The sequence below is a fragment of the Mytilus californianus genome, unplaced genomic scaffold (assembly GCF_021869535.1).
Source record: "Mytilus californianus isolate M0D057914Y unplaced genomic scaffold, xbMytCali1.0.p SCAF_53, whole genome shotgun sequence".
NCBI lineage: Eukaryota > Metazoa > Mollusca > Bivalvia > Mytilida > Mytilidae > Mytilus > Mytilus californianus.
The window spans coordinates 722,259-736,418 of record NW_026262705.1 but is presented as its reverse complement, the minus strand read 5'-3'; the positions used below and the strand labels follow the sequence as shown (position 1 = coordinate 736,418).

Genomic DNA, 14,160 nt, shown 5'->3' with positions numbered 1-14,160 from the left:
TTGATTACGACAATTCTTTTCACATGACATTATGTCAACCAAAATGAGCTCAAATATCTTATTGAACCAGAAACTTATTACACTGTTAAGCGATAATACCAGGCAAAAGGTGTACCTAAAAGTATTTTAGTATAGAATAGAGTGTTGTGGTAAATGTTTGTGTTGGTGGTTTAGATAAGTGTATTTTGAAGGTTTAACCAGTTTTATTATTGATAATTGTTAATAAATTTGAATTGCAAATCCCATCATATTTAAATCGACAACTAGGGAAATAACCTCAAATTAAAAAAAAACTAACCTTGAACAAAACAAAAAATTGTAAATAAGATTGTAAACAAATGTATTTCGTGGTTAAAATGAAATGAATAACCGGGCTTCAAGTTTTGGATACGACCCAAATAATCGCTATAGCTAGTTTATGGAAACATTACGAAGGTATGTATTTACGGTTAAATCTGAAATGCGTTTATATTACAGAATTACAAGGATATTTTTGTTCTATATTCATTTCATCTTTTATACTAAGGCAATGTGTGTAATTGATGAAAAAAACAAGAAAGTAGGAAAATTAATTGTTTAAAAGGAAATGGTAATGATGTAAAATTATTTGTCTATTTCTAGTAAATTCATACATATGATCTACATGCTACTATTAAGATAAATAATTAAATAGATTTAATAAGTTGAGAATGGGGCATAGGGGATTCGTTCTCGAAACCACACACAAAGCATTCGTACGGAAAGACCTCCTTACTGTTGTCAAATATATGCATGCTCATATTTATAAATGTAAATGATTAAAGCTTAAATTTAAGATTTAAACATCGTTATGATTAGATTTAAATAAATAATTTTTATTGTGTCTTGGACAGAAAATGTCTTCACATTACATGTCATTTGTGCGGAAAATAAAATCATGCACACAGCCCATACTAAGGTTCGAGACGAGATTATTTTAATTCAAATTGTCTGTATATACTCTAACACAAACAAAGCCCTAGTATTATCCTGCTACCTCTTTTGATGAGATTTTGCATTTAGCTCAGAGAGCTCAACAATATAATGCTTGATATGAGTACAAATAAGTTACCAAAACACAGTACAAGAACCCTGTTAAAATACAGAGATCTCCTTGTGAAAAGAATTGATACGTAGCCGATTAGATATATATCATCAAATGTAGAATTGAGAATCTTTTGTTGTAGGCTTACTTACCATACTATACTTCAACTAGGAATCAATATCAAATCTATAATAATGGACTTATGTTTCTAAGAAACTTTAACGATCTAAATGACTCAGTTACTCCACCTTATATTCAATTCAATGTAAAAAAATCAGAGGACATATATATATCAAACGGCACCGTCGACGACTTTTTTTAGTTGCGACAAGGAACAACACATGATATGTTCTTAAAAGTTTGCTTACCAAAAGCTACCATGACGATATAGCTACATGTACCAAACACAGAGTAAAACAAATTAACACAAACCTTTACCGTTTGAAAGAAGAAATTAATGCCTCTATTCCAATAAGTTTTACCTAAAGGGATTATGTTGAGCATCAACTATAACTTCCTACCGATTTAGTTTTACACGCAAATAACATTCAACGCCGCACCGATATGTCTTTCTTAAAACATTTTCAGTTTAAACATCACATAAATAGACACGACGCGTATGATGATGCCTTTCCGCTACTGAACCAGAACAGAAAATCCAGTCTGCACTAAATATTTTTGAGATAAATTGGTTTTATACATACTTAGCTTTCTAATGTTTGGATTTTAGCGTTCCTGATGAAATCCAGAAAAGCGTTCTATATGCACGAAACTGATCAAGTGTTATTTTCATTTTATAATCTCTAGGTTTTGAATTATGTTGAGCTCCTTTGTAATTTCCTGCCCAGAGGGGTCACATCTTAAAAACGTTGTTTAACAGTCTAATATTAAATGATCATTACTTTCTACACTGACGTCTGATTTAACTGAAGCATCATTAAACTTCTGCTGGTTTTTTTATATAAGTATACGAAATAATGGGTAGTTCAATGGTATCAAAATGGTAGGTATAAACAATTCGAATTGAAGAGTCAAAATATGTAATTAGATAAGTTGATTGATTGATTGTTGGTTGTTAAACGTCCAGTGGCAAATATTTCATGATATTTCGCGACGAGAACAATTTAACAATAAATACAATAATACAATAGGTAGGTCCTGTAATGGAGGCCGTCCGGGATGAAGGTCTGGGAAATTTGAACTACCACGGGGAAAATGAGGGAATATTGGATAGGGACAGAAATTTAACCTTGCAACTGCCCAACTACGGACCCCTCTAGGAGTTGTTGCAAGGGTTCTTTACGTGCAAAGAACGTGGCATCCTCTTCACACAAGACATTGGATTTAACGTCCCCATTCTGACCGGACGTGGCTGCAAACTTTTACATCCCGCACAGCCAAACGGACACCCCGCTTTGGCCAGGGTTGTACTGCCGGTCGGAGGAAGACCAATGACCGTAATTCTATTCCCCGGTCACACTTGGGGTTAATCATAATAATCTTTATTTACTAAAGTCAAAACAACTATAGGCATACAACATATAAACTACACACAGTATACATAGATAGCAGAAGGTAGTGTGACACATATTACAACAAGTTAGATCTTAATTTTTGTGCACGAAATATAAATTTACTCAAATTACATAATTCTCTAAGATTATTAGAACTCATTAATTGTATATATCTATACATAGAAGGTTTTTTTCCAATAATAAGGTTTAATGAAATAAGATCCAAACTGGATAAGTGGAACATTTTAAAATGTATCTCATCCTCAATGTCATTTTTACAAAAACTACAGAGTCTTTTACTTCTTGGAATTGCAGAATAACGTCCACATTCTATAGCTAAATCATGACTACTAAGTCTTATTTTGGTAATACATGTCTTATTAAAAAACTGGTATTGGTTTACATAAGCATGATAAGTAATATTGTAAACAAAAATTTTGAACCATATATCTATAACTTGAACATTTAACTAAATTACTCAATTGGCTGTCAAAATCTTGTTTCAGACAATCAACAAACGCTGTTTGATTATCAAGTAAAAAGTACTGGAGAGCTTACTATCTAAAAATAAACTTTGATTATACCAGATATTCCCTAAACCTATACTAAGCAGCTCATTTTTAGTAAAATTTGTCTTATTGTTTGGACATTTTTGCAAATCATCATATAAAAAACAGGAACAATATTTCAAAATACAGTTTGTGGTATATAGCAGCTTAAACCAGTATTTAAAAACTCTACATTTTCTGGTGTGCAATAATGGCAATCTACCTAGCTCATTGTACACCATGACATTACTAGTAGCGCTTTTTACTTTCATAATATTTTTATAATAGCCCAGATCTATCCTAGCTGGTGCCTTATGAGCTCCGCATATTTCACAGCCATAACAAAGTACGCTGTTAATATAAGTATCAAAAAGTGAAAGTAAAGTTACAAAATTCATATAAATATCTTTTATATTTCTCCTTAAGGCAAAAACAGCTTTTGTACCCTGTTCTGATAGTCTCTGCTGTAACAGATTATATTTGCCATTAAAATTTAACAATTAACCAAGATAACTAAACTTATTTACAACTTCCATTTCCTGGTTATTATAATACCATTTTTCATTGTCATGTAAATTTCCACCCTTTCTAAAAACAATAATTTTCGTTTTTGCTATATTAACACTAAGTGACCATTTGGAGGTATAATCGTACAAAGTATCAATAACGTTTGTTAACCAGATACAGTTTCTGAAAAAATAACCATATCGTCAGCGTACATTAATAAAAATAAGTTTAGTTCCTTTACCTCATAAGGAATAGAGTCACTATTTATAAAAGCCATTTCACAATCGTTGACATACATTGAAAAAAATATAGGTGATAGTACTTCACCTTGCATTAGACCTACTTCATTAGTAAAATAATCAGAATTAAACCCATCAACACTTACACAAGTACTGACATTAGAATACATTGCTTTGATTACCATTAAAAATTTACCTTGAATACCAATTTTTGATAGTTTATACCATAACATATATCTTTGAACAATTACAAAATCTTTCGTGTAGTCTACAAAACAACAATAAAAACGATTTTGGGCTGATAAAGATTTGAAAATTAATAATGTAAGAGCAAAAATAGCATCTACTGTACCCAGACCGGGACGAAAGCCGAACAGGGCATCGGTCACAATATCAAACGTTTCCGACCAGTCTATCAAACGTTGATTTAAAACGGACATAAATAACTTTCCAAAACTACTGACTAAACTAATACTTCTGTAGTTGTTCGGATCAAGCACATTACCCTTCTTGGATATAGGTATAAGTATTGCTTTAGCCCAATCAGTATGGAAAATTCCGGACTGTAAAAGTCCATAAAAAATGTACAGCAATACAGGCATGAACACTTCCTTGTATTCAATAAAGTATTCGTTAAGAATTCCATCAACTCCATGACTTTTATCCCGTTTTAGGTTACGAATAGCTTTCAAAATGTCATTTTCTGTAATTTCTCTATCCAGTTCCTCAAAGACGCATTCACCATTGGTGTTCCGCAATAAGCTGTCGTCAAATACAGCATCTGTGTCTGATGAGCACAATGACTTAAAATGTTCATGGAACAACTTTAATGGTACAGCATGTTTAGAAGACGCTTTCCTTTTAAATTTCTTGTAAAATAATTTAGGGTTTGTAAGTCTCATCATGTTAATCATGTTTCCCTTAGTGCGCATATATTCACGTTTCAAGCGACGTTCTAGTGTTTTATAATCCTTTATCACTTGGATTTAATTACTATGGTTAAATTGCGATTTTGATCTATTAAATATATTCAAACAGTTTATATAGCGGCGATAAAAGTCTTTACACTGGGCGTTGAACCAAGGTTTATCATCACAAATGTTAGATCTGCAAGATTTATAATAATTTGTCCTCTTTTTAAAAAATGGTGCCAAAATGTCATTTAACGTACTAGTGAATTCGGCCAACGAATTGTCGAGTAATTGCTGACCATCAAAGTCAACCGTTCACGACACAAATTTATCTTGTCCATATTAATACGTAAATACTCTCTACATTGTTCTTTTAATTCATCATTCCATATAAATTTATCCTGCGACAGATTCTTTCCGTTTTAACCATCCGAAAACCCTTCTGAATTTCGTTCGTTACACAGTAATAAAAGTTGTATATGTAAAATTGCGTGGTCGGAAAAATTAGACACACTAAGTTGACGCACTATCTGGAAAAGTGACACTGGGACTAGTAGGTAGTCTATAACGCTCATTCCATTCGCGCCACAAAATGTAAAACCATTAGCAAGACCATTTTTATGCCGTCCATTCAATATTCTCAATTAAATAGATTAAGTTAGATAAGCTGATATTTTTTGTTTGTTTATATAGTTGCCTTATCATTCGTGTTCACTTAAAGAGTGTACGAAAGAATAGCATTGTATCACATTCCTAGATGATAGCATGTAGCTCCTCAATAGGTATTTGACCAAGATTTCATAACAATTGATGTATCACTGTTTTTTTTTTTTATTATAGATAAGCACGTAAGATATCACAAAGTGTATAATGTGTTTATTTTATCGAATGCGATTACCACGTGTGTCATGATACCTATAATTACATTTCGTCCTCGTTTATCATCACTATGTATGATATTAACAGGGAAAATTTTAAATATGTTCCCTTCCATGATATTGTCATTTAGACCGTGGGGATAAATTGTCTATAGTTGTTTAATTCAAGGGAGTTCGTAAATTTTACGTTAATTTTCAAATTGTTAGTGTGATTGTCCTATCTGTGTCTGGGTGGTTTTGAGTGGTCGGTATAATGTGTTTGTGTTTTCCTAAATGTTTGCAGATAAAAGCTTTTCAATTCTTTGGGCTTTTGGAAGAGTATAAAAAGCATGTGGATATTTGTCAATATGTGATTAATTTTGAAGTTTTTCCTTTTTTTCATATCATAGTTATTGAAATTAAAAAAAAAAACAAGAAAAAATAGAAAATGGAAACGGTACTGAAAGTCAAAATATAGACTTGTTGAATAAGGATCACAAGTACATAATCAGTAAACAGGAATTCATTTAGTCGAAGAACTCTTATATAAACTGTCTTACATTGCAACATGAGTAAAAAAAGATAGCCATATACAGAGGAACTACAGACAATATAAGATCAGAGCTGTGTGCCAGAAGAGACCTTGATTGTCGAAATGCGCATTTGGTTCAGTAGAATTAGTGACTGAATACTAATGTTTTACAGTATTGGAACTTTGAATCGAACATTGTACGGGAAAAACTACAACATATAATCGGTTTTGTAAAACGCATAATCATATAATCATTGCAAGTAGCATACTAATTGTTTTCTTATTTTTGAAAGAGCCAAAACATCATTATTTTTTCGATATTGTTAATGTTGTTGTCTTAGATCAAGATACGTTTGTTTAGAATACAAATCTCAATAATATGTGCATGCATTGATGCACCTTTTACGATCTTAAATCATTTAATTCTATCTTTCAGAATGAATACGATGTACTGTAATATAGCAGTTGTTCTACTTATCATCACAGTTTCTGTTGTTGTGGTTGTATCATGTCCCAATAAGTGTACATGTAATACAATCATGCGAGGAGTTATTTTAAATTGCACTAACCAAGGACTTACTGTTATACCAAACATACCAAGTGATTCATATAAGATGTAATATATTTTCTCTTTTTCAGTCTTTCATCCATAAATGTGTAGTTGTAAATGTCAAATTACTTCAGACAAAATGAAAAATGATGATCATTTTTTCGCAATAAAAGTTAAGAAGAAACAGATCAATGAATTAAAATCGAAAAAAAGATAGATATACAATACCATGACCAAAAGAAAAGGCGAAAAAAAATTAGTTGTCCAATGGTTACATCTTGTTTTGGTGGGGGTTTGTATTGCTGATTCTTTATGTTTCCATGTAGTGTTTTGTGGATTTTTTATTTTTTTCTTATTTTCTTTGACTTATGAGATTTGAATGTCCCCTTGGTATCATCTGCCTCCTTTTTATAATACTAAAGATTAACTACCATAAGCCTGACCAAAAATATAAGAGGACCCATGTTCAACTGCCAGTGTCTTTGGTGAATAAAATGCAGAGTATACTGACGATGTACTGTTGCTTCTAAAATTCCTGATTTATAACTGTGGATACTGAAAGCTTTCCGAATTAGTCAAAAAAAAAACACGACTTTTTGGTCATTTGTAAATTTTAATATTGCTTTATTTATACCAAATTATGAGCCTGGTATCTTTTGTGAATTTTTACCACCACTGGGTCGATGATACTGCTGGTGTAAGTTTCGGGGATATCAAAAGCCTAGTAGTGAGCACTTTTGTGTTGACATGCATAATATACTATTAATATGTTCATTTCTCTGTAAATGTACTGTTTATAAAATGTTAAAATATTCGAAACACTTAGAATTTCTACCCCATGTATAGATTGACTTAACAATATTTGACACAAATTTTTGGAATATCCGATTTTTAAAGCTCTTTAACCTTGTGTTTGATTTTGCATGGCATCTTTTTTATTCGATAATCAATTTTGAGCCTCAAGAAGACAAAACGTGCGTCCTGTGTCCAAAATTTTAAGCCTGATATATTTATGAGTTTTTGCTAGTGGACGTCTCGTCATTGAGTGTCTCCCTAGACCAGTAGTCAGCACTTTTGAGTTGACATGGAGTATCATTGATATGTTCATTTTTCTGTAAATTTAATGTTGATAGAATGTTAAATTATTCGAAACACTAGGATTTTTCAACCACGGGTATATACTGGCAGAGCATTATTTGGCACATGTTTTTGAATTTTAGGCTTTTCAAATGGTCTTCAACTTTGTATTCGATTTGGAAGTCTGACTGTTCTGATGTGAGGGTCAATGATGAGTCTTATGTAAAAGGAACGCGCGTACAAAATTATAAGTCTGCTTTATATGAGATTGTATAGCAAAAATACTTTTGTTTTGCTTTTCAAAAATAAACATTGGTTCTGGTTGTTGTTTATTACTGTAAGTTATATCAGTTTTTTATTTAATTTTTTTTTAAAATCAAGCCGTTATTCATTCGGAATTCTGTTGGGAGTTTTTTTTTTTTTATAATCACTATATATATGAAGCTCCTGGCAGCTAGAGCATTATTCAGGAACTTAAACTCCGTTACAAAGTGATCAGGGTTAAAAGTGTTACCGTTGCTCTTGATCATATTAACTGAGAATAATTTATTATGAGTGACGCGTCAGTTTTTTTTTTCTTTCGTAATGACTGCAGATGTGGGGGTGGTGTCGTGTCAATTAGTTTCAGGCGAAGATTGTTTTTGGTTCTACTAGATAGATTTTCTGTACTAAGACTGCAAACTGGAGCACTCCTGTCGGGAAGCCATATCTAATCTTAGTAAAAATTTACACATTTTTTAACATATCAAAGGACTCCAACCAAAACAAAAAATGTTGTTTGATTAAATTTAAAAAAAAGAAATTTAAAAATATTTGTGTCCCCTACATTTCTTCCTCCTGCAAAACAAAAATAAATTAGAGAAATATAAAAAATGACATAGATTACATTTATTTCTCCATAATTGAATTCAATCACTATCATTTTATGAATATAAAACTCTATTCAAGAACATAATCACTCTACACATATTTATTTCAATCACGAAACTTGATATAAATAAGGAATTCGAGAATGAGAATCCGTTTTCTTTCGTTCAAAATTAACCAGAAACCGAATCACATATACTAGATAATATTTATTTCAGTTTTCCAAGTAAAGGTGCAGTTCCTGTCTTAAAATTATTGCCCGTAAAAATAAACAAAAAATGCTGAAAATTTCTACATCAGTTCGAGGCATTGCTTTGTCTTTGCTATGACTAAGGGCTGTAATCTTATCGGTAGTCTTTTAAAATATAATTGTTAGTCAAGCTGATAACAACATTTCGAATATAGTAAACACAAAAATATTGGCACAAGTTACTGGTTGGTTGGTGTCTGTATTGATGTCTTTCTACATATAGGCCAAATCGTGTGAAAAACAAAATGTTATAAAGTAAATAAAATTGAGAATTGAAATGGGGAATGTGTCAAAGAGACAACAACCCGACCATAGAGCAGACAACAGCCGAAGGCCACCAATGGGTTTTTAACGCCTAAGACCTTTTTGCCATAATCTTCTTTGAATTTGAAAATTCAACTTACACGTTTAATTCCCCGTTCATACCAAAACGGAAAAAGTATCGCACAATACTATTTATAGTAATTGTACCCACACTTGCTATACCTTTAACTTATTTTATTGACAATGAAATATAATTAAAGATTTGAATTTCGAGGGCAAAAATTCATTAACGATACTATAACAAAATGAGGGTCATGAGTAGATCTCTTTTAATTCGGTCTATTTAATTTATATAAAAGCTTTTCTTTCCATGGTTCAGTATGTTTGTAATTTGAAATCTATTATATTTGTATTTAATATGATCCTTAAGTATTCATAATTGTTGTGATTGGGCAAATCATTTAAAATCCTTTGGAAATAAATAAATCAAAGCCGTTGTATTTCGTTTATCGCATGCTGTATACAATAAGATGTATAGAGATCCCGTATACAGGTATTAACATTGTCCATCATTATACAATCTTTACGAAGTAAGTATTATACTGTTTTACCCGTGTTCTTCCACATATTTTAATTGCCGTCACATTTTCATCAAGGTACTGTATAATATTTGCTTTTTTCGCATTGTATTTATTTTAACGAAATTTGCGATAGGTGCAATTTTGTGAAAACAAATATGCAAATACACACTTAATTTACATGCACAAAAAACACTTGAAGAAATATTGCCCGTATTTGTAACTGTACATGCATGTAAACGATTTTACTGACATCACCTCAACTAAACTTTTACACGCGAAATTCATAGACATTTCCAAATTCCTGAAAACAATTACAGTATACAAATCTGGTCTTTCTGAAATTTACAGAAAGCTATCTCTAAATATACAATGATAGAGACGTACTTTTACATCCATTACCCATTCCTGTTGAAAGAATACTTTTAGCGGATGAATCATTAGTGAAAAGTGGCTCACAGTTGATTTAAATACGTTTTACAATTCCTAGACTTGTACTCATTTAGATAATATATATACATTTATTTTTATGTTTACAGTGACCTTACCAGAAATCAATTCACAAACATAAAGAGATTTACGTTTTTCAACATTCCTGAACTTAATTTCTTGTAAGTAAACAGATACGTGGGATATAATATCTTATTAATGGCATCAATGTGATGGTTTTTATTCAAGTAAGTTTTATAACTAAAAATTGTCGATTTTATAATACTCATTTGTGTTATGTTAAGCTCGCATAAACTCAGACATATGCATTTAACATTGAAAAACATAATTACCTATCAGAAATGCAGTTCATATATGCATTCAACATTTGAAATAACAAATAATACATCGGCTTTCATTTTAGTAAGGAACTTGGTTCACCAACACTAAACTGATTCATCGAAATTATCAGGAAGAATATATGATATCGATACTATTAACGTTTTACGTCATCATTACGATATGGTTGACCAATACGTGTTTTAACTCACTAGCTACATGTGTTAGCATTATTGGATCTTTAATTACCAGATTAGTCGTCTGACTTGTGAATTTACCAATTGAGTCATATTCTCGATTGTGAAATGATGACTAAGTGTAGATTCGTATTGCAGAAGACGTTTATTCTGCTGATGCACTAGTCCTCCACTTTTTGCTGTTCATGTAATTTCCTTGCGTTTTTGGTTTGAACATAGATTTGTCTCTTCTTGGTGGATTTCACATCGATAAACTACTGTACTTACATAAGGTACCGTCGTTGGACGTGCGCCTCCTTGTTATCCAATCGATCCGAATTAAACGTATAAAAAAATGTTGTGATTACATCGACCGAATTGTTTATAATACTAGTTCGAGTAGCGAATAACACACATTGCAGTGTTCAAGGTCAAGCTTTTGTCAGACGGTTCATAACATCTGCACACTAAACCGTTTAATCTGTACTGATTGATATTGTTGAAATTTTTGTATTGTGATCTGCGCATTTGGTGGATAGTTTTTCGCAACAGCAATCATTGCAAATCTCCCGTTTCATACAGATAATCCAATTGACAAGAACACTTAGATGAAGCTTATTTTCTTACCAAAAATTCCATCAAAACCTGCAAATGACAGTTGGTAGATAACAAATTAAGGCGACAGAAGTTTAATAATGTTCAAATCCCGTAAAACGACTATGGCATTGTATGGAGAGACAAATCAATGTTACACAAAAAAACCTGAGGGAATCGTATGAACCTTTAATTAGGCGAGACCAGACGCGTCTCCTGCTATGCATTCACCACACGCCATATTATTAATCAACACTCAGTCAAAATGCCACAACCGGGAATAGGACACAACAGATAAAATGAAAGATCAGACAAACCTAGTGGTATCTAAATATAACCAGTTCGTGATATTGACCATAAAACGAATGAAATGTCGATTTCAGTGGTTCTTCCTTATAACATATTGTTAAACAGTTTTTGTGTAAGGATCGCATAATAATTCAGTATTTTTCAAGAGTGTGTTTTCCGAACAGAAATTCCTTAACATACATGTTCTCCCACGATTTCTGATTGATGGCTGTTTAATATCGTATTAAGAAATCTAGCATGTTAGTAAGCGTAGTGATAACAATGTGACACATTGTCAAATGATTCTTCAGTGAATCTAAATAAATTCAATCTGCTTTCTGGCAAAAACGGGCATATTATCGAATGGCATCGTACAGTCTTAACTAAAGTTTCTATACAATATGACATTCTCTGAATCGTTCTGTGTCTACATGTACTAGATTTTGAATGATTAAACTGGAATATCAAATATCGGTCATTCAACTTTACGGAAGCGCATAAATAAAAGAACGTATCACGTTACGACAAAATACAACCATTGGGAGGGTTTTATCTGAAAAAAGACATATGCATTTGTAGTGGGGAAACAATAGTTTAAAGATCTTAAACCTCGTCTGTGAACCGAATGAGATGATCACAATAGCTCTACACTACTTTGCTGCAGGTTGGGAAAAGCAGTTTTAGTTTGCAATGTTCAAAACTCACGATTTGAGCAAAAAGATACAAATAGAGGTAAACACAAACTATAGGAATTGCATAAACTCCAAAAGAAGCGTCTTCTCCTATGCAGGCGTTAATTACCAGTCATGCGAATCCCTTCCACCAAATCTCACGATTTGGAATATGCCACAATTGGTAAATTTACAAATCAGACATATATAAACTCATCATAGATACAAGGATTAAAATTTTGTGCGTCATATTTTGGTAACTAAAGATCTTAAACTGTGGTCAACCAATTTGTGGTGAACATGAAAGGTGTGTCGTCGATACGTTTAAAGCACATATAAAGATATATAGAACACATTTGATTTTTCGACATGCAGTGGGCTCATTAAATCTATATTATCAATATTTCAGAATTAATCTGTTGTATTGTTTTCTTCTGAATAGTCGACTGTTTTCAATTTTCTCCTATGATAGACTTATCTATCATATTATAAAATTTTGAATAATTCTATGTTTCTTTTTTTAAAAGATACCTTAATGGAAATGAACTGGAAAACATCGAGGAAAAGTCGTTTGTTCTATTAGATAGGTTACGACATTTGTAAGTTACAATTAATTTATTATATTTGTTAATTGTTCTACGTTATAAAAAACGCGATAGCTACCGATCATATAATTTTGCTTTATAAAATACATAAGAATGTTGAATTTCTTATGTCGAATACAGTCGATCAGATAAAAGATGCGAAGAGAAAATTTAAAACAAGTAGAAGCATTAAAAATACATGATATTGAAAAATAACCAAAAAAAAAACCCACAGAAATCCAAGAAATTGAGCTATAAGAACCAAAACGAATATATGCAATGGGAAATCAATTCGCCAAAACTATCGCCCTTAAGCACTGACTTATGTTATTTGTCAATATTATTTGCAAATTGCTATAAAGTTTTGGTTCGCTAGAAATTATATCTTTACAACTTAAAACAAAACACAAAATTAAATAAAACAATTCTGGTAAATAATTTGTGACACCAACATGTAATAATAAACAAATTATCATTTTTAAATCGGATATTTTCCTTTAAATATCGCAGACGTAGAGAGCACAGGCTCATCTAATTTTGTGTGAAGTATTACTAAATTTGTTGAAAATGTTGCGATGCAAATATTTTTTTTATTATTTTCAATTACATCGAATTATGTCATATCCGCTGTTTAGTCCCTTGAACACGTCAATTCCCGCTATATGTATACTACACATACCTAACTGAAACATCGAGAAAACTTGAAAAACATTATCAGAAAAACAAGAAGATCTTTTCTCTTTTATGTGCCTTTGTATATTCTTTACCTTTACTGTTAAGTCCATTTTTTGGTAATATCATTGTGGCGTTGCTCGGTATTTATACATCCCGCCATTGTGTTATTGTGCTATGGTTATTTTTTATATTCTTGTTTTTAATTTTTGCTTATGTGCATTGTCTATAGAGTGTCTATAAACCAGTTTGTTTTTCTATGTTGATTTATGTGTTTGTTTTATGGTAATTACAACACAATGTTGACTGCTGTGGCCCAATTTTTACCTGTTATATGTCTGTTTGTTTTGCTCACACATTGTTGTCGATATAATGGAATTCTATGCGACTATCATACAAGTGAGAGATTTAGCTAGCTACAAAACCCGGTTTAATTCACCATTTTCTACATAAGAAAATGTCTGTACCAAGTCAGGAATATGACAGTTGTTTTTCATTCGTTTGGTGTGTTTGAGCTTTTGATTTAGCCATTTGATAAGGGACTTTCTGTTTTGAATTTTCCTTGGAGTTTGGTAATTTTGTTATTTTATTTTTTTCCAAAAACGTGCTACAATTTCTTTTATCAGATATTGATTGTTTTGTTAAACTAT

General features: G+C 31.7%; 1 protein-coding gene across 1 annotated transcript in view; it reads left to right on the top strand.

Annotated features, from left to right (window-relative positions):
- Positions 1 to 383: 383 nt before the first annotated feature.
- The window catches only part of LOC127703872 (SLIT and NTRK-like protein 3), a 36,889-nt gene continuing 23,112 nt past the window's right edge, over positions 384 to 14,160 (top strand). Inside the window, exons 1-4 of the mRNA XM_052207948.1 lie at positions 384 to 435; positions 6,608 to 6,787; positions 10,297 to 10,368; positions 12,782 to 12,853. Coding sequence (XP_052063908.1) covers positions 419 to 435; positions 6,608 to 6,787; positions 10,297 to 10,368; positions 12,782 to 12,853 — 341 coding nt within the window. The 5' untranslated portion in view covers positions 384 to 418. The remainder of the gene's footprint in view (positions 436 to 6,607; positions 6,788 to 10,296; positions 10,369 to 12,781; positions 12,854 to 14,160) is intronic.